Source organism: Gobius niger (genome assembly GCF_951799975.1).
Source record: "Gobius niger genome assembly, chromosome: 7".
In the NCBI taxonomy this organism is placed as follows: domain Eukaryota; kingdom Metazoa; phylum Chordata; class Actinopteri; order Gobiiformes; family Gobiidae; genus Gobius; species Gobius niger.
In genome coordinates, this window is record NC_136858.1 from 39,557,360 (window position 1) to 39,575,411 (window position 18,052).

General features: G+C 48.5%; 1 protein-coding gene across 1 annotated transcript in view; it reads right to left on the minus strand.

Moving 5' to 3' along the window:
• The window catches only part of nox5 (NADPH oxidase, EF-hand calcium binding domain 5), a 57,783-nt gene that overhangs the window by 15,233 nt on the left and 24,498 nt on the right, over positions 1 to 18,052 (minus strand). Inside the window, exons 6-10 of the mRNA XM_079560019.1 lie at positions 14,883 to 15,036; positions 12,695 to 12,867; positions 11,237 to 11,419; positions 11,023 to 11,155; positions 9,552 to 9,691 (exon numbers count right to left, since the gene is read on the minus strand). Of these exons, the coding sequence (XP_079416145.1) occupies positions 9,552 to 9,691; positions 11,023 to 11,155; positions 11,237 to 11,419; positions 12,695 to 12,867; positions 14,883 to 15,036 (783 nt within the window). The remainder of the gene's footprint in view (positions 1 to 9,551; positions 9,692 to 11,022; positions 11,156 to 11,236; positions 11,420 to 12,694; positions 12,868 to 14,882; positions 15,037 to 18,052) is intronic.

The following is an 18,052-nucleotide window of genomic DNA, read 5'->3' on the forward strand; positions in this document are numbered from 1 at the left end:
TGCTCCTGTGATCACGAGAGCTGCACCTGTGATCACGAGAGCTGCACCTGTGATCACGAGAGCTGCACCTGTGATCACGAGAGCTGCTGCTCCTGTGATCACGAGAGCTGCACCTGTGATCGTGTGAGCTGCACCTGTGATCACGAGAGCTGCACCTGTGATCACGAGCGCTGCACCTGTGATCGTGTGAGCTGCACCTGTGATCACGAGAGCTGCACCTGTGATCACGAGAGCTGCACCTGTGATCACGAGAGCTGCACCTGTGATCACGAGCGCTGCACCTGTGATCGTGTGAGCTGCACCTGTGATCGTGAGAGCTGCACCTGTGATCGTGTGAGCTGCACCTGTGATCACGAGAGCTGCACCTGTGATCGTGTGAGCTGCACCTGTGATCGCGAGAGCTGCACCTGTGATCGTGTGAGCTGCACCTGTGATCGTGTGAGCTGCACCTGTGATCGTGAGAGCTGCATCTGTGATCACGAGAGCTGCACCTGTGATCGTGTGAGCTGCACCTGTGATCACGAGAGCTGCATCTGTGATCACGAGAGCTGCATCTGTGATCACGAGAGCTGCACCTGTGATCACGAGAGCTGCATCTGTGATCACGAGAGCTGCACCTGTGATCACGAGAGCTGCACCTGTGATCACGAGAGCTGCACCTGTGATCACGAGAGCTGCACCTGTGATCACGAGAGCTGCATCTGTGATCACGAGAGCTGCACCTGTGATCACGAGAGCTGCACCTGTGATCACGAGAGCTGCACCTGTGATCACGAGAGCTGCATCTGTGATCACGAGAGCTGCTGCACCTGTGATCACGAGAGCTGCACCTGTGATCACGAGAGCTGCATCTGTGATCACGAGAGCTGCACCTGTGATCACGAGAGCTGCATCTGTGATCACGAGAGCTGCACCTGTGATCACGAGAGCTGCACCTGTGATCACGAGAGCTGCACCTGTGATCACGAGAGCTGCACCTGTGATCACGAGAGCTGCACCTGTGATCACGAGAGCTGCATCTGTGATCACGAGAGCTGCACCTGTGATCACGAGAGCTGCATCTGTGATCACGAGAGCTGCTCCTGTGATCACGAGAGCTGCTGCACCTGTGATCACGAGAGCTGCACCTGTGATCACGAGAGCTGCTGCACCTGTGATCACGAGAGCTGCACCTGTGATCACGAGAGCTGCTGCACCTGTGATCACGAGAGCTGCACCTGTGATCACGAGAGCTGCACCTGTGATCACGAGAGCTGCACCTGTGATCACGAGAGCTGCTCCTGTGATCACGAGAGCTGCACCTGTGATCGCGAGAGCTGCACCTGTGATCGTGTGAGCTGCACCTGTGATCACGAGAGCTGCTGCACCTGTGATCACGAGAGCTGCACCTGTGATCACGAGAGCTGCACCTGTGATCACGAGAGCTGCACCTGTGATCACGAGAGCTGCACCTGTGATCACGAGAGCTGCACCTGTGATCACGAGAGCTGCTCCTGTGATCACGAGAGCTGCACCTGTGATCGCGAGAGCTGCACCTGTGATCGTGTGAGCTGCACCTGTGAGCGTGTGAGCTGCACCTGTGATCACGAGAGCTGCACCTGTGATCGTGTGAGCTGCACCTGTGATCGTGTGAGCTGCACCTGTGATCGTGTGAGCTGCACCTGTGATCGCGAGCGCTGCTGCACCTGTGATCGTGAGAGCTGCACCTGTGATCACGAGAGCTGCACCTGTGATCGTGTGAGCTGCACCTGTGATCACGAGAGCTGCACCTGTGATCGTGTGAGCTGCACCTGTGATCGTGTGAGCTGCACCTGTGATCACGAGAGCTGCACCTGTGATCACGAGAGCTGCTCCTGTGATCACGAGAGCTGCACCTGTGATCACGAGAGCTGCTGCACCTGTGATCACGAGAGCTGCACCTGTGATCACGAGAGCTGCACCTGTGATCACGAGAGCTGCACCTGTGATCACGAGAGCTGCTCCTGTGATCGTGTGAGCTGCACCTGTGATCGTGTGAGCTGCACCTGTGATCGTGTGAGCTGCACCTGTGATCGTGTGAGCTGCACCTGTGATCACGAGAGCTGCACCTGTGATCGTGTGAGCTGCACCTGTGATCGTGTGAGCTGCACCTGTGATCACGAGAGCTGCACCTGTGATCGTGTGAGCTGCACCTGTGATCACGAGAGCTGCACCTGTGATCACGAGAGCTGCACCTGTGATCACGAGAGCTGCACCTGTGATCACGAGAGCTGCACCTGTGATCGTGTGAGCTGCATCTGTGATCACGAGAGCTGCTCCTGTGATCACGAGAGCTGCACCTGTGATCACGAGAGCTGCACCTGTGATCACGAGAGCTGCTGCACCTGTGATCGTGTGAGCTGCACCTGTGATCACGAGAGCTGCACCTGTGATCACGAGAGCTGCTCCTGTGATCACGAGAGCTGCACCTGTGATCACGAGAGCTGCACCTGTGATCACGAGAGCTGCACCTGTGATCACGAGAGCTGCATCTGTGATCACGAGAGCTGCACCTGTGATCGTGTGAGCTGCACCTGTGATCACGAGAGCTGCACCTGTGATCGTGTGAGCTGCACCTGTGATCGTGTGAGCTGCACCTGTGATCGTGTGAGCTGCACCTGTGATCACGAGAGCTGCACCTGTGATCACGAGAGCTGCATCTGTGATCACGAGAGCTGCACCTGTGATCGTGTGAGCTGCACCTGTGATCGTGTGAGCTGCACCTGTGATCGTGTGAGCTGCACCTGTGATCACGAGAGCTGCACCTGTGATCACGAGAGCTGCACCTGTGATCACGAGAGCTGCACCTGTGATCACGAGAGCTGCATCTGTGATCGTGAGAGCTGCACCTGTGATCACGAGAGCTGCTGCACCTGTGATCATGTGAGCTGCTCCTGTGATCACGAGAGCTGCACCTGTGATCGCGAGAGCTGCACCTGTGATCACGAGAGCTGCTCCTGTGATCACGAGAGCTGCACCTGTGATCACGAGAGCTGCACCTGTGATCACGAGAGCTGCATCTGTGATCACGAGAGCTGCACCTGTGATCACGAGAGCTGCACCTGTGATCACGAGAGCTGCACCTGTGATCACGAGAGCTGCACCTGTGATCGTGAGAGCTGCACCTGTGATCGTGAGAGCTGCACCTGTGATCGTGTGAGCTGCACCTGTGATCACGAGAGCTGCATCTGTGATCGTGTGAGCTGCACCTGTGATCACGAGAGCTGCACCTGTGATCACGAGAGCTGCACCTGTGATCGTGTGAGCTGCACCTGTGATCGTGTGAGCTGCACCTGTGATCACGAGAGCTGCACCTGTGATCACGAGAGCTGCACCTGTGATCACGAGAGCTGCTCCTGTGATCACGAGAGCTGCATCTGTGATCACGAGAGCTGCTCCTGTGATCACGAGAGCTGCTCCTGTGATCACGAGAGCTGCTCCTGTGATCACGAGAGCTGCTCCTGTGATCACGAGAGCTGCTCCTGTGATCACGAGAGCTGCATCTGTGATCACGAGAGCTGCACCTGTGATCACGAGAGCTGCACCTGTGATCACGAGAGATGCACCTGTGATCGTGTGAGCTGCACCTGTGATCACGAGAGCTGCATCTGTGATCGTGTGAGCTGCACCTGTGATCACGAGAGCTGCTGCTCCTGTGATCACGAGAGCTGCTCCTGTGATCACGAGAGCTGCTCCTGTGATCACGAGAGCTGCACCTGTGATCACGAGAGCTGCACCTGTGATCACGAGAGCTGCTGCACCTGTGATCGTGTGAGCTGCACCTGTGATCGCGAGAGCTGCACCTGTGATCACGAGAGCTGCACCTGTGATCGTGTGAGCTGCACCTGTGATCACGAGAGCTGCACCTGTGATCGTGTGAGCTGTTGCACCTGTGATCACGAGAGCTGCACCTGTGATCACGAGAGCTGCACCTGTGATCGTGTGAGCTGCACCTGTGATCACGAGAGCTGCACCTGTGATCACGAGAGCTGCACCTGTGATCGTGTGAGCTGCACCTGTGATCACGAGAGCTGCACCTGTGATCACGAGAGCTGCACCTGTGATCACGAGAGCTGCACCTGTGATCGTGTGAGCTGCACCTGTGATCGTGTGAGCTGCACCTGTGATCGTGTGAGCTGCACCTGTGATCGTGTGAGCTGCACCTGTGATCACGAGCGCTGCACCTGTGATCGTGTGAGCTGCTCCTGTGATCACGAGAGCTGCACCTGTGATCGTGTGAGCTGCACCTGTGATCACGAGAGCTGCTCCTGTGATCACGAGAGCTGCTCCTGTGATCGTGTGAGCTGCACCTGTGATCACGAGAGCTGCACCTGTGATCACGAGAGCTGCACCTGTGATTGTGTGAGCTGCTCCTGTGATCGTGTGAGCTGCTCCTGTGATCGTGTGAGCTGCACCTGTGATCGTGTGAGCTGCACCTGTGATCACGAGAGCTGCACCTGTGATCACGAGAGCTGCTCCTGTGATCACGAGAGCTGCTCCTGTGATCGTGTGAGCTGCTCCTGTGATCGTGTGAGCTGCACCTGTGATCACGAGAGCTGCTGCACCTGTGATCGTGTGAGCTGCTCCTGTGATCGTGTGAGCTGCACCTGTGATCACGAGAGCTGCACCTGTGATCACGAGAGCTGCACCTGTGATCGTGTGAGCTGCTCCTGTGATCGCGAGAGCTGCTGCACCTGTGATCACGAGAGCTGCACCTGTGATCGTGTGAGCTGCACCTGTGATCACGAGAGCTGCATCTGTGATCACGAGAGCTGCATCTGTGATCACGAGAGCTGCACCTGTGATCACGAGAGCTGCATCTGTGATCACGAGAGCTGCACCTGTGATCACGAGAGCTGCACCTGTGATCACGAGAGCTGCACCTGTGATCACGAGAGCTGCTCCTGTGATCGTGTGAGCTGCACCTGTGATCGTGTGAGCTGCATCTGTGATCACGAGAGCTGCTCCTGTGATCACGAGAGCTGCATCTGTGATCACGAGAGCTGCACCTGTGATCACGAGAGCTGCATCTGTGATCACGAGAGCTGCATCTGTGATCACGAGAGCTGCACCTGTGATCACGAGAGCTGCTGCACCTGTGATCGCGAGAGCTGCACCTGTGATCACGAGAGCTGCATCTGTGATCACGAGAGCTGCACCTGTGATCACGAGAGCTGCATCTGTGATCACGAGAGCTGCACCTGTGATCACGAGAGCTGCACCTGTGATCACGAGAGCTGCACCTGTGATCGTGTGAGCTGCACCTGTGATCGCGAGAGCTGCACCTGTGATCACGAGAGCTGCACCTGTGATCGTGTGAGCTGCACCTGTGATCGCGAGAGCTGCACCTGTGATCATGTGAGCTGCACCTGTGATCGCGAGAGCTGCACCTGTGATCACGAGAGCTGCACCTGTGATCACGAGAGCTGCATCTGTGATCACGAGAGCTGCACCTGTGATCACGAGAGCTGCACCTGTGATCACGAGAGCTGCACCTGTGATCACGAGAGCTGCATCTGTGATCGTGAGAGCTGCACCTGTGATCACGAGAGCTGCATCTGTGATCGTGTGAGCTGCATCTGTGATCACGAGAGCTGCACCTGTGATCACGAGAGCTGCACCTGTGATCACGAGAGCTGCACCTGTGATCACGAGAGCTGCACCTGTGATCGTGTGAGCTGCACCTGTGATCACGAGAGCTGCACCTGTGATCGTGTGAGCTGCACCTGTGATCGTGTGAGCTGCACCTGTGATCGTGTGAGCTGCACCTGTGATCACGAGAGCTGCTCCTGTGATCACGAGAGCTGCACCTGTGATCTCGAGAGCTGCACCTGTGATCACGAGAGCTGCACCTGTGATCACGAGAGCTGCACCTGTGATCGTGAGAGCTGCTCCTGTGATCGCGAGAGCTGCACCTGTGATCACGAGAGCTGCACCTGTGATCGTGAGAGCTGCACCTGTGATCACGAGAGCTGCATCTGTGATCACGAGAGCTGCACCTGTGATCGTGAGAGCTGCACCTGTGATCACGAGAGCTGCTGCACCTGTGATCACGAGAGCTGCACCTGTGATCGTGTGAGCTGCACCTGTGATCGTGTGAGCTGCACCTGTGATCGTGTGAGCTGCACCTGTGATCACGAGAGCTGCACCTGTGATCGTGTGAGCTGCACCTGTGATCACGAGAGCTGCACCTGTGATCACGAGAGCTGCTGCACCTGTGATCACGAGAGCTGCACCTGTGATCACGAGAGCTGCACCTGTGATCACGAGAGCTGCACCTGTGATCACGAGAGCTGCACCTGTGATCTCGAGAGCTGCACCTGTGATCACGAGAGCTGCACCTGTGATCACGAGAGCTGCACCTGTGATCGTGTGAGCTGCACCTGTGATCACGAGAGCTGCATCTGTGATCACGAGAGCTGCTCCTGTGATCACGAGAGCTGCACCTGTGATCACGAGAGCTGCACCTGTGATCACGAGAGCTGCACCTGTGATCGTGTGAGCTGCATCTGTGATCACGAGAGCTGCATCTGTGATCACGAGAGCTGCATCTGTGATCACGAGAGCTGCACCTGTGATCACGAGAGCTGCACCTGTGATCACGAGAGCTGCTCCTGTGATCACGAGAGCTGCTGCACCTGTGATCACGAGAGCTGCACCTGTGATCACGAGAGCTGCTCCTGTGATCACGAGAGCTGCTCCTGTGATCACGAGAGCTGCTCCTGTGATCACGAGAGCTGCATCTGTGATCACGAGAGCTGCTCCTGTGATCACGAGAGCTGCACCTGTGATCACGAGAGCTGCATCTGTGATCACGAGAGCTGCACCTGTGATCACGAGAGCTGCACCTGTGATCACGAGAGCTGCATCTGTGATCACGAGAGCTGCACCTGTGATCACGAGAGCTGCTGCACCTGTGATCACGAGAGCTGCACCTGTGATCACGAGAGCTGCTGCACCTGTGAACACGAGAGCTGCACCTGTGATCACGAGAGCTGCACCTGTGATCGTGTGAGCTGCACCTGTGATCACGAGAGCTGCACCTGTGATCACGAGAGCTGCTCCTGTGATCACGAGAGCTGCACCTGTGATCGTGTGAGCTGCACCTGTGATCGTGTGAGCTGCACCTGTGATCACGTGAGCTGCACCTGTGATCGTGTGAGCTGCACCTGTGATCGTGTGAGCTGCACCTGTGATCACGTGAGCTGCACCTGTGATCACGAGAGCTGCTCCTGTGATCACGAGAGCTGCTCCTGTGATCGTGTGAGCTGCACCTGTGATCACGAGAGCTGCACCTGTGATCACGAGAGCTGCTCCTGTGATCACGAGAGCTGCACCTGTGATCGTGTGAGCTGCACCTGTGATCGTGTGAGCTGCACCTGTGATCACGTGAGCTGCACCTGTGATCGTGTGAGCTGCACCTGTGATCGTGTGAGCTGCACCTGTGATCACGTGAGCTGCACCTGTGATCACGTGAGCTGCTCCTGTGATCACGAGAGCTGCACCTGTGATCGTGTGAGCTGCACCTGTGATCACGAGAGCTGCATCTGTGATCACGAGAGCTGCACCTGTGATCGTGTGAGCTGCATCTGTGATCACGAGAGCTGCACCTGTGATCACGAGAGCTGCACCTGTGATCACGAGAGCTGCACCTGTGATCACGAGAGCTGCACCTGTGATCGTGTGAGCTGCATCTGTGATCGTGTGAGCTGCACCTGTGATCGTGTGAGCTGCATCTGTGATCGCGAGAGCTGCATCTGTGATCGTGTGAGCTGCACCTGTGATCACGAGAGCTGCTCCTGTGATCACGAGAGCTGCACCTGTGATCACGAGAGCTGCACCTGTGATCGTGTGAGCTGCACCTGTGATCACGAGAGCTGCACCTGTGATCGCGAGAGCTGCATCTGTGATCACGAGAGCTGCACCTGTGATCGTGTGAGCTGCACCTGTGATCGTGTGAGCTGCACCTGTGATCACGAGAGCTGCACCTGTGATCACGAGAGCTGCACCTGTGATCACGAGAGCTGCACCTGTGATCACGAGAGCTGCATCTGTGAACGCGAGAGCTGCACCTGTGATCACGAGAGCTGCACCTGTGATCACGAGAGCTGCTCCTGTGATCACGAGAGCTGCACCTGTGATCACGAGAGCTGCACCTGTGATCGTGTGAGCTGCACCTGTGATCGCGAGAGCTGCATCTGTGATCACGAGAGCTGCACCTGTGATCACGAGAGCTGCACCTGTGATCACGAGAGCTGCTGCATCTGTGATCACGAGAGCTGCATCTGTGATCACGAGAGCTGCATCTGTGATCACGAGAGCTGCACCTGTGATCACGAGAGCTGCACCTGTGATCACGAGAGCTGCACCTGTGATCACGAGAGCTGCTGCACCTGTGATCACGAGAGCTGCACCTGTGATCGTGTGAGCTGCACCTGTGATCACGAGAGCTGCACCTGTGATCGTGTGAGCTGCTCCTGTGATCACGAGAGCTGCACCTGTGATCACGAGAGCTGCTGCTCCTGTGATCACGAGAGCTGCTCCTGTGATCACGAGAGCTGCACCTGTGATCACGAGAGCTGCTCCTGTGATCACGAGAGCTGCTCCTGTGATCACGAGAGCTGCTGCTCCTGTGATCACGAGAGCTGCTGCTCCTGTGATCACGAGAGCTGCTCCTGTGATCACGAGAGCTGCACCTGTGATCACGAGAGCTGCTCCTGTGATCACGAGAGCTGCTCCTGTGATCACGAGAGCTGCACCTGTGATCACGAGAGCTGCACCTGTGATCACGAGAGCTGCACCTGTGATCACGAGAGCTGCTGCACCTGTGATCACGAGAGCTGCACCTGTGATCGTGTGAGCTGCACCTGTGATCACGAGAGCTGCTGCACCTGTGATCACGAGAGCTGCACCTGTGATCACGAGAGCTGCTCCTGTGATCGTGTGAGCTGCACCTGTGATCACGAGAGCTGCACCTGTGATCGTGTGAGCTGCACCTGTGATCACGAGAGCTGCTCCTGTGATCACGTGAGCTGCACCTGTGATCACGAGAGCTGCACCTGTGATCACGAGAGCTGCACCTGTGATCACGAGAGCTGCACCTGTGATCACGAGAGCTGCACCTGTGATCGTGTGAGCTGCACCTGTGATCACGAGAGCTGCATCTGTGATCACGAGAGCTGCACCTGTGATCACGAGAGCTGCACCTGTGATCACGAGAGCTGCACCTGTGATCACGAGAGCTGCACCTGTGATCGTGTGAGCTGCACCTGTGATCACGAGAGCTGCACCTGTGATCACGAGAGCTGCTGCACCTGTGATCGTGAGAGCTGCACCTGTGAGCGCTGCTGCACCTGTGATCGTGTGAGCTGCACCTGTGATCACGAGCGCTGCTGCACCTGTGATCACGAGCGCTGCTGCACCTGTGATCGTGTGAGCTGCACCTGTGATCACGAGAGCTGCACCTGTGATCACGAGAGCTGCTGCACCTGTGATCACGAGAGCTGCTGCACCTGTGATCGTATGAGCTGCACCTGTGAGCGCGAGCGCTGCCGGCTCCTCCTCAGGCTGGTGCTCAGTCTCTTGGGGCCGTCCAGGAGCTCTGGTTGTCTGAAGTACTCGTACAGACGGTTGGTCCACTGGCCCATGGAGCGAATGTGCAGCCACAGCGTGTCTGAGGGGGCGGGAAGAGGGCGGGACAGGGGGGGGAAGAGGGCGGGGACAGGGGGGGGGCGGGGACAGGGGGGGGAAGAGGGCGGGACAGGGGGGGAACAGGGCGGGGACAGGGGGGAAGAGGGCGGGGACAGGGGGGGGGGGGGGGCGGGGAGGGTTTTAGAACGAACCATTCACAAACGTTCATACAAAGCACATCATTAACACATGCTCATCAGTCATGTGACTTTTGCTATTATGGCGGCCATTTTGAATACCAAAGTAGAATTATGCAGTACTACAACCTGTAACAATATCTCTACTCAGGATGGAAATGAAACACAGCTGATCCGACACTGGCATTTTTATGAACTCTTAATCATTGTTCAAGAAGAAAACAGTAAAAACACGGCCTCAGAGACGCACGTTTATATGAATAAACCAGTGAGTCAGTGTTTAAGATTAGCGTTAGCATGCTACCGGTTAGCATTTGGCTTCAACAGCTCAGCTCTGACCTCTCCAAGAGAAAGCCCTGAACCACAAACATCTGGCCTTGGATAAACATGTGACAGAGGTCAGAGGTCAGAGCTGTTACTGTAGTGTTTCCTCAGTGTCATAGATGTGAGACACACATGTGTTTATCGTGTTGAAGCCATTGACAGTTGCTAACTGGTAGCATGCTAACGTCTTGAGCTGCTTAAACACTGACTCAGACTGAGGTTTTCTGTTTCCTCTTTGATGTGCTAGTTTAGCCTGAGGACCTGCTGTAGTTGTAGTTGCTACGTCTGTGCCACATTACCTGGTTATATCACATGACCGTGCGTCTCTGGGGCCATGTTGTTTCTGTTGTTTCTGTTGTTTCTGTTGTTACTGTTGTTTCTGTTGTCATTGTTTTCTTCTTGAACAATGATTACAAGTCCATAAAAATGCCACTGTCATCAGCTGTCTTTCATTTTCATCCTGAGTAGAGATATTGTTGCATGTTGTAGTACTGCATAATTGTACTTCGGTGTTCAAAATGGCCGACGGAACTATGTGTGATGTCATTGTAAACACATGTGGTTTTAGACGTGTCCTCTTGGCATAAATGAGCCTAAACCTTTACCCACGGTGAGCTTTTTTAATAAACCTTTTATCCTGACAGTCTGAACACGAGCTGCTGCTTCTTTATTACGCACTCGCAGGATGAACTCAAGACTGTTTCTGTCACTGTGAGAATAAGGAGACAATTTGCTGTAGGAAAAAACCCAGTGACAACTTCCAGTATTTATTCTCAGTACTGAATTTGTTGAAATGCTAATACTCTTCTAACTGACTAAAAGCTTTGGACTGATGTTGACTGCAGTACCGCACCTGACTGCTCGGGGGCGCTGCTGATGGTGAACGGGTGCCACTCGTACTTGGCGATTGTCGGGATGTTGATGTAAACGTAATCTCCGGGTTTGAACTGGAAGAACTGAGGGCGGCTGATCACGAGATGCGTCACCTGCGACAGAAACAGACTCTTTAACATTCCGAACGTTTCCCTCTGCCTTTAACAAACGTCTGCGTGGGGATCGCGCCGCACTTTGGACGGCAGCAGGTTGACTTCGGCGATGTACAGGCTCCCCATCCGAGAGCGAGCCATGCCCACCATCTTCTCCAGGATGAACACGAGTCCCGGGACCACGAACCACTTCCAGAAGTTTGCGCAGTGAATGACGAGCAGAGTCCACACCCAGATGTACGAGAGGTGGGACCAGTAGAACACCTGCGGGACCACAGGGGGCAGCAGGGAGTCAGAGTTAGAGTTTTGCTTGAAAAACACCATCATATAAATAAATGCTTGTATTTCAATTTGATTTATTGGTAAAATTCTAGGCGGTGAAAATATGAGTTATGTAGAAGGATGAGTTCATTGGTTGCATAATTATCAGTTTATTTCAGTGAAGCAGCAATTTTAAAGGGGCTAGATGCAAGTTAGTCATTTTATACTCACTACTGCCACCTCAGGTCTTATGCGTAACTGCAGCTTCTATATTAAGCTCGTGCATGACGGCACTTCAGACCTTTGTGAGTGACAGTGCAGCTCATTCTACACATGAGGACATGGCTGGAACATGTAGGGGATGAAAATACTTAGTGTTAACCTTTTTAAACTCTGTATGAGAAAATGTTGGTGGTAATTTTGTATCATTTTTTTGTCATTTTTTGTCATTTTTTGTCATTTGTTTGTCATTTTTTTCTCATTTCTTTGTGATTTTTTGTGATTTTTTGAATCTTTTTTTTGTGATTTTTTTGTGATTTTTTTGTGATTTTTTTGTGATTTTTTTGTGATTTTTTTGTGACTTTTTTGTGATTTTTTGTGATTTTTTGTGATTTTTTGTGATTTTTTGTGATTTTTTTGTGACTTTTTTGTGATTTTTTGTGATTTTTTTGTGACTTTTTTGTGATTTTTTGTGATTTTTTTGTGATTTTTTGTCATTTTTTTTGTCATTTTTTTTCCATTTTTTTTCCATTTTTTTGTCATTTTTTTTCAATTTTTTTCCATTTTTTTGTCATTTTTTGTCACCTTTTTGTCACATCTTCATCATTGTTTATTTTTATTAGAATTTTTTAGCTTTTTTAACCTTCATCTTAACATCACTTCCTGTTGTTTTCCAATAAGGATGTGAAACTATGAACATCACAAAAAAGGCCAAACCAAAGAAAGCTCGGCACAATAAACTCTTCAGTATTATTGTGTTGGAAAAAGTGTGACTTTAAAGGCGAGTTTTCTTGCTTTTTTGTGGAAGTGACCCTGACATTTGTATAAACACGTCCCTGTGATGAACTGGGAAGCTGCGAATGTGTTTGGAAAGTTAGGAATGAGTTTGAACTGCAGTGAAGACGTACATTTACTGGCTCCGCCTTTCATTGTTTGTAATAAAAAAATCAGACATAGGTCCTTTAACCAATTAGTTCTGTTCTGAAAAACATTCCCAAAGTTTGGCTGTGGCCCCTCATTGAAAACAGAGGACGCCCTGTGATCCGCCTGGAGTCTGACCTCGAAGTGTCCGCTGCGCCGCACGAAGGTCATGGAGCAGATGACCATGAGGATGATGAACACCTGAAGAACCACCCCGGTGATGGAGGCCATGCCGCTGACCCAGCCGATCCCCGGGCGAGTGGTGAACACGTACTCCCAGAAACGGAACTCCCCGGACTCGGTCAGTTTGGCTGCGACACAGAGAGAAAAGTACATTTACATTTACGTCTCTCACAGATTCATTTGGTAAAGGACAACCTGCTCTTATTGCTCTGATGACTCGACACCAAAAAATGACCAAAAAAAATGGAAAAAAATGACCTAAAAAAATGACAAAAAATGACAAAAAATGACAAAAAAAGACAAAAAATGACAAAAAATGACAAAAAAAGACAAAAAAATGGAAAAAATGGAAAAAATGGAAAAAAATTACAAAAAAAATGGAAAAAAATGACCTAAAAAAATGACCTAAAAAAATGACAAAAAATAACAAACAAAAAAAGACAAAAAATGAAAAAAAATGACAAAAAATGACCAAAAAAAATGACAAAAAAATGGAAAAAAATGACCTAAAAAAATGATAAAAAATGACAAAAAATGACAAAAAAATAACAAAAAAAAAGACAAAAAATGACAAAAAATGACAAAAAAATGACAAAAAATGACAAAAAATGACAAAAAAATGACAAAAAATGACAAAAAAATGACAAAAAAATGGAAAAAATGGAAAAAATGGAAAAAAATGGAAAAAAAAAGGAAAAAAATGACCTAAATAAATGACCTAAAAAAATGACAAAAAATGACAAAAAATAACAAAAAAATGACAAAAAAATGGAAAAAAATGGAAAAAAAATGACAAAAAAATGGAAAAAAATGACTAAAAAATGACACAAAAATGACAAAAAAAATGACAAAAAATGCAAGTTGGTCATTTTATACTCACTACAGGTCATACGTGTAACTGCAGCTTCTATATGAAGCTCGTGCATGACGGCACTTTGGACCCGAAGTAACATCTTTCTGACTGCAGGATTGTAGAGGCAGTTGTGGTGAACAGGTCTGAGCTCGTTCTACACATGAGGACATGAACGAACATGTAGGGGGAGGAAAACACACACTTTTTGCGTTGTCTCGGCGCCTCGTTGTCCAGACACTTCCGGTCGAGCGCGAAACCCGTTCATTTTAACGGAGAACGAGGGAAAATAATCTGTTTAGTCGATTGATTTGTGTAAAATGTCCGATGTTCATTTGCACCGACATGTCGACACTGCAGCGTTTCTCTGTCGGCCTGAAAACGGCTTTGTTTTCCTGTAGTGACTGATTTTATGTGGATTCTCCAGCCCCATGTTAACACAGAGGAGAAAAGGGGCGGGACCAATTCATGGCGCCGCCCACGCGAACCTCCGGAATGAGGTGAATAGTCCCTTTAAAGTATTCCTTTACCTTCTATTTAATTAATTTGACATTAGTATAATTTTTTGAGGTGAAACCAAGAGAAAACACTTTCAAAAATGTCCTTATTTTTCCCCCAATTTTTTTCCTCCATATTTTACTTTTTTCCCCCCCCAAATTTACCAACATTTTCCCACTTGTTTTTCACACATATTTCCCCTTTTTCCCCAAAAAATGTTCAACTTGTGCTTTTCTTCTTTTACATTTTGACAGCATCACAACTTGAATATAAAGATTTGATGTTTCTGCTTTCGATACTTAAATGTTTTCGATACCAGTAGTACCTAACCTTTAATAAAGTACTGTATACTTTCTGCACTCGTCTCAGCATTAACTGGCCACTCTCATCCCAAAGGCAGGTGAAGAAGCTGATTCCCTTATTTACTTGCATGTAAATATTTACTAAAGACATGTGAATCTGGGGATGGAGCTGTTGCGTGTCAGACTGGTCAGACTGGTCAGACTGGTCAGACTGGTCAGACTGGTCAGCCTGGTCAGACTGGTCAGCCTGGTCAGACTGGTCAGCCTGGTCAGACTGGTCAGACTGGTCAGACTGGTCAGACTGGTCGGACTGGTCGGACTGGTCAGACAGGTCAGACTGGTCAGACAGGTCAGACAGGTCAGACAGGTCAGACTGGTCAGACTGGTCAGACTGGTCAGACTGGTCAGACAGGTCGGACTGGTCGGACTGGTCGGACTGGTCAGACAGGTCAGACCGGTCAGACTGGTCAGCCTGGTCAGACTGTTGAGTTACCGAAGTTGAAGAGGTGGGCGCAGGTGTGCAGCAGCGTGTAGCAGAGGATGGCGTAGCCCACCATCTGATGCAGCAGCACGTTCTGGTCCAGAGGCAGGATCTTGGCGATCCACGTGGCCCTGAGCCAGGTCAGGCAGCGGCGCAGCATCAGCACCTGCAGAGGCACAGAGGGACAGTGGGTATCAGTGAGGGCTTTTCCACCGAGGTGCTGGTTCTGGTGCCGGGTTGGTTCATACTGACTTGGTTTTCCACCAAAATGAGAGCTCTGCTTATTGTCATAGCAACGCTTTGGGAAGTCAACATCAAACATGGATAGTAACATCTCACTACAGCCACTTCTGGTTATAAAACACAGAAAAATAAGTTTACACTACAAAAAGTAAATATCAGAAACATCTCAGAACAAGTGAAATAATCTGGGACAAATGCCCAACAAGTTCTTAACTTTTTGTCATTTTTTTGTATTTTTTTTGTATTTTTTTGTCAAATTTTCATCACATTTTTTGTATTTTTTTTCATTTTTTCGTCATTTTTTTGTTATTTTTTGTATTTTTTTTGGTCAGTTTTTTGTCATTTTTTCGTCAAATTTTCATCATATTTTTGTCATTATTTTGTCATTTTTTTGTCATTTTTTGTCATTTTTTTGTCATTTTTTGTCATTTTTTTGTCATTTTTTTTGTCATTTTTTGTCATTTTTTTGTCATTTTTTTGTCATTTTTTTGTCATTTTTTGTCATTTTTTTTGTCACATTTTTTGTCATTTTTTTGTCATTTTTTGTCATTTTTTGTCATTTTTTGTCATTTTTTTGTCATTTTTTGTCATTTTTTTGTCATTTTTTTGTCATTTTTTGTCATTTTTTTGTCATTTTTTTGTCATTTTTTTGTCATTATTTTGTCATTATTTTGTCATTTTTTTGTCATTTTTTGTCATTTTTTTGTCATTTTTTGTCATTTTTTTGTCATTTTTTTGTCATTTTTTGTCATTTTTTTGTCCTTTTTTGTCATTTTTTTGTCCTTTTTTTGTCCTTTTTTTGTCATTTTTTTGTCATTTTTTTGTCATTTTTTTGTCATTTTTTGTCATTTTTTTTGTCACATTTTTGTCATTTTTTTGTAATTTTTTTGTCAAATTTAAATGAGTTGAATTGAGTAAATGTTTCTTGTTTTGAGCGGTTTTCACTCATTTAGACACTTTTCCTGATCGGACCGAGTTTGCTTTGCTTGTTTGAGGACATTTCAGACCAGTTCTAGGGTAAATCTCGCTTGAAATAAGAAAGTGAAATTGCCAATGAGACAAGACCAATTTTCTTTCCCCATTGGCAAAGAAAATGACCTGAAATAAGGACGAAATGTATCGAAACGAGTCAGAAACATCTCAGAACAAGTGAAATAATCCAGGACAAATGCCCAACAACTTCTTAACCAGTCAAAACAACTAAGATGTATGTACGTTAACATTTTGATTTCTTCTTTCTAACTCTTGTTTAAAGCAAGACAACAGTTTCCTCCACAGAGACTGTTTCTCCAGGAAGTTCTAAGCACAAACTAACTGATATTGATTGTTTGTTGGAGGAGAGAGCCACGCCCCCAGCTGCTGACATCACTGCTGCTCGTTTCTTGGTCCAGCTTTTAACTGGTTCCCAGATTTTGGAACCAAGAGCCAGCGTTTTTTCAGCGGAAAACGAAAGAACCGGTTCTGAAACTGAAACTGGCCCAGAACCAGCACCGGCACCAGCCTGGTGGAAAAGGGCTGTTAGTGAAGCCTCTTTGTGGAGTTTGTCGCCTGTGAGAACTTTCAGGCCTGACAAGAGACATTCAGGAAACCCATGACCCCGAGGCCTCACTCACAGCTCTGACTGAATAAGCCGTGAGTCATTGGGAAGTGTCGGGCGGCGCAGGGACAGAGTGGGACATTTCTGTGAGGTGTTTGCATCTTCCCACTGCGTCTGCTTTGTGCAATACACTTTTATCAGATGTAATATTGTGGGTCCTGAAGCTGCACCATTTGATCAATGAAAAACCCTCTTTAAGATCTGCGGCCACGTGAGCCAAGTCAACCAGAAGCTCGAGGGCCGTCAGAAACGTGTCTGAATAATACGGCTCCAGGGCTGCACTTCCGTCCCGTGGTTAAAGTGATAGTCTGAAAGTTCAAATGTTTTACAAATGAACCTCTTAACCCCCACATGAACCATTTTCTCCAGTTTGGCTTTACCCAAATCGAGAAGCGACAAAAACGAGGACGAATCGCGCCAAAAAACAACAACAAACGAGCGACAAAAACATGCTGGGAAAGCGGTGACCACGAGACAAACAATCTGAGCTTTCAAATGAGGCGTTTACTGGCCTACATTTTTTTGTAATTTTTTGCAATTTTTTGTCATTTTTTCGTCATTTTTTCGTCCATTTTTTATCAATTTTTTTGTCACATTTTTGTCATTTTTTTGTCAAATTTCAATGACTTGAATTGAGGAAATGTTTCTTGTTTTGAGCGGTTTTCTCTCATCTAGACACTTTTCCTGATCGGACCGAGTTTGCTTTGCTTGTTTGAGGACATTTCAGACCAGTTCTAGGGTAAATCTCGCTTGAAATAAGAAAGTAAAATCACCAATGAGATAAGACCAATTTTCTTTCCCCATTGGCAAAGAAAATGACCTGAAATAAGGACGAAATGTATCGAAACGAGTCAGAAACATCTCAGAACAAGTGAAATAATCCGGGACAAATGCCCAACAACTTCTTAACTTTTTGTCATTTTTTTGTATTTTTTGTATTTTTTTTGTCATTTTTTCATCAAATTTTTGTCATTTTTTGTATTTTTTTTTTCATTTTTTCGTCCATTTTTTATCATTTTTTTTGTCACATTTTTGTCATTTTTTAGTATTTTTTTGTCAAATTTTCATCACATTTTTTGTATTTTTTTTTCCAGTTTTTTTGTCATTTTTTCGTCATTTTTTAATCAAATTTTTGTCATTTTTTTGTATTTTTTTTGTCATATTTTTGTCAAATTTCAATGAGTTGAATTGAGGAAATGTTTCTTGTTCTGAGCGGTTTTCACTCATTTAGACACTTTTCCTGATCGGACCGAGTTTGCTTTGCTTGTTTGAGGACATTTCAGACCAGTTCTAGGGTAAATCTCGCTTGAAATAATAAAGTAAAACTGCCAATGAGATAAGA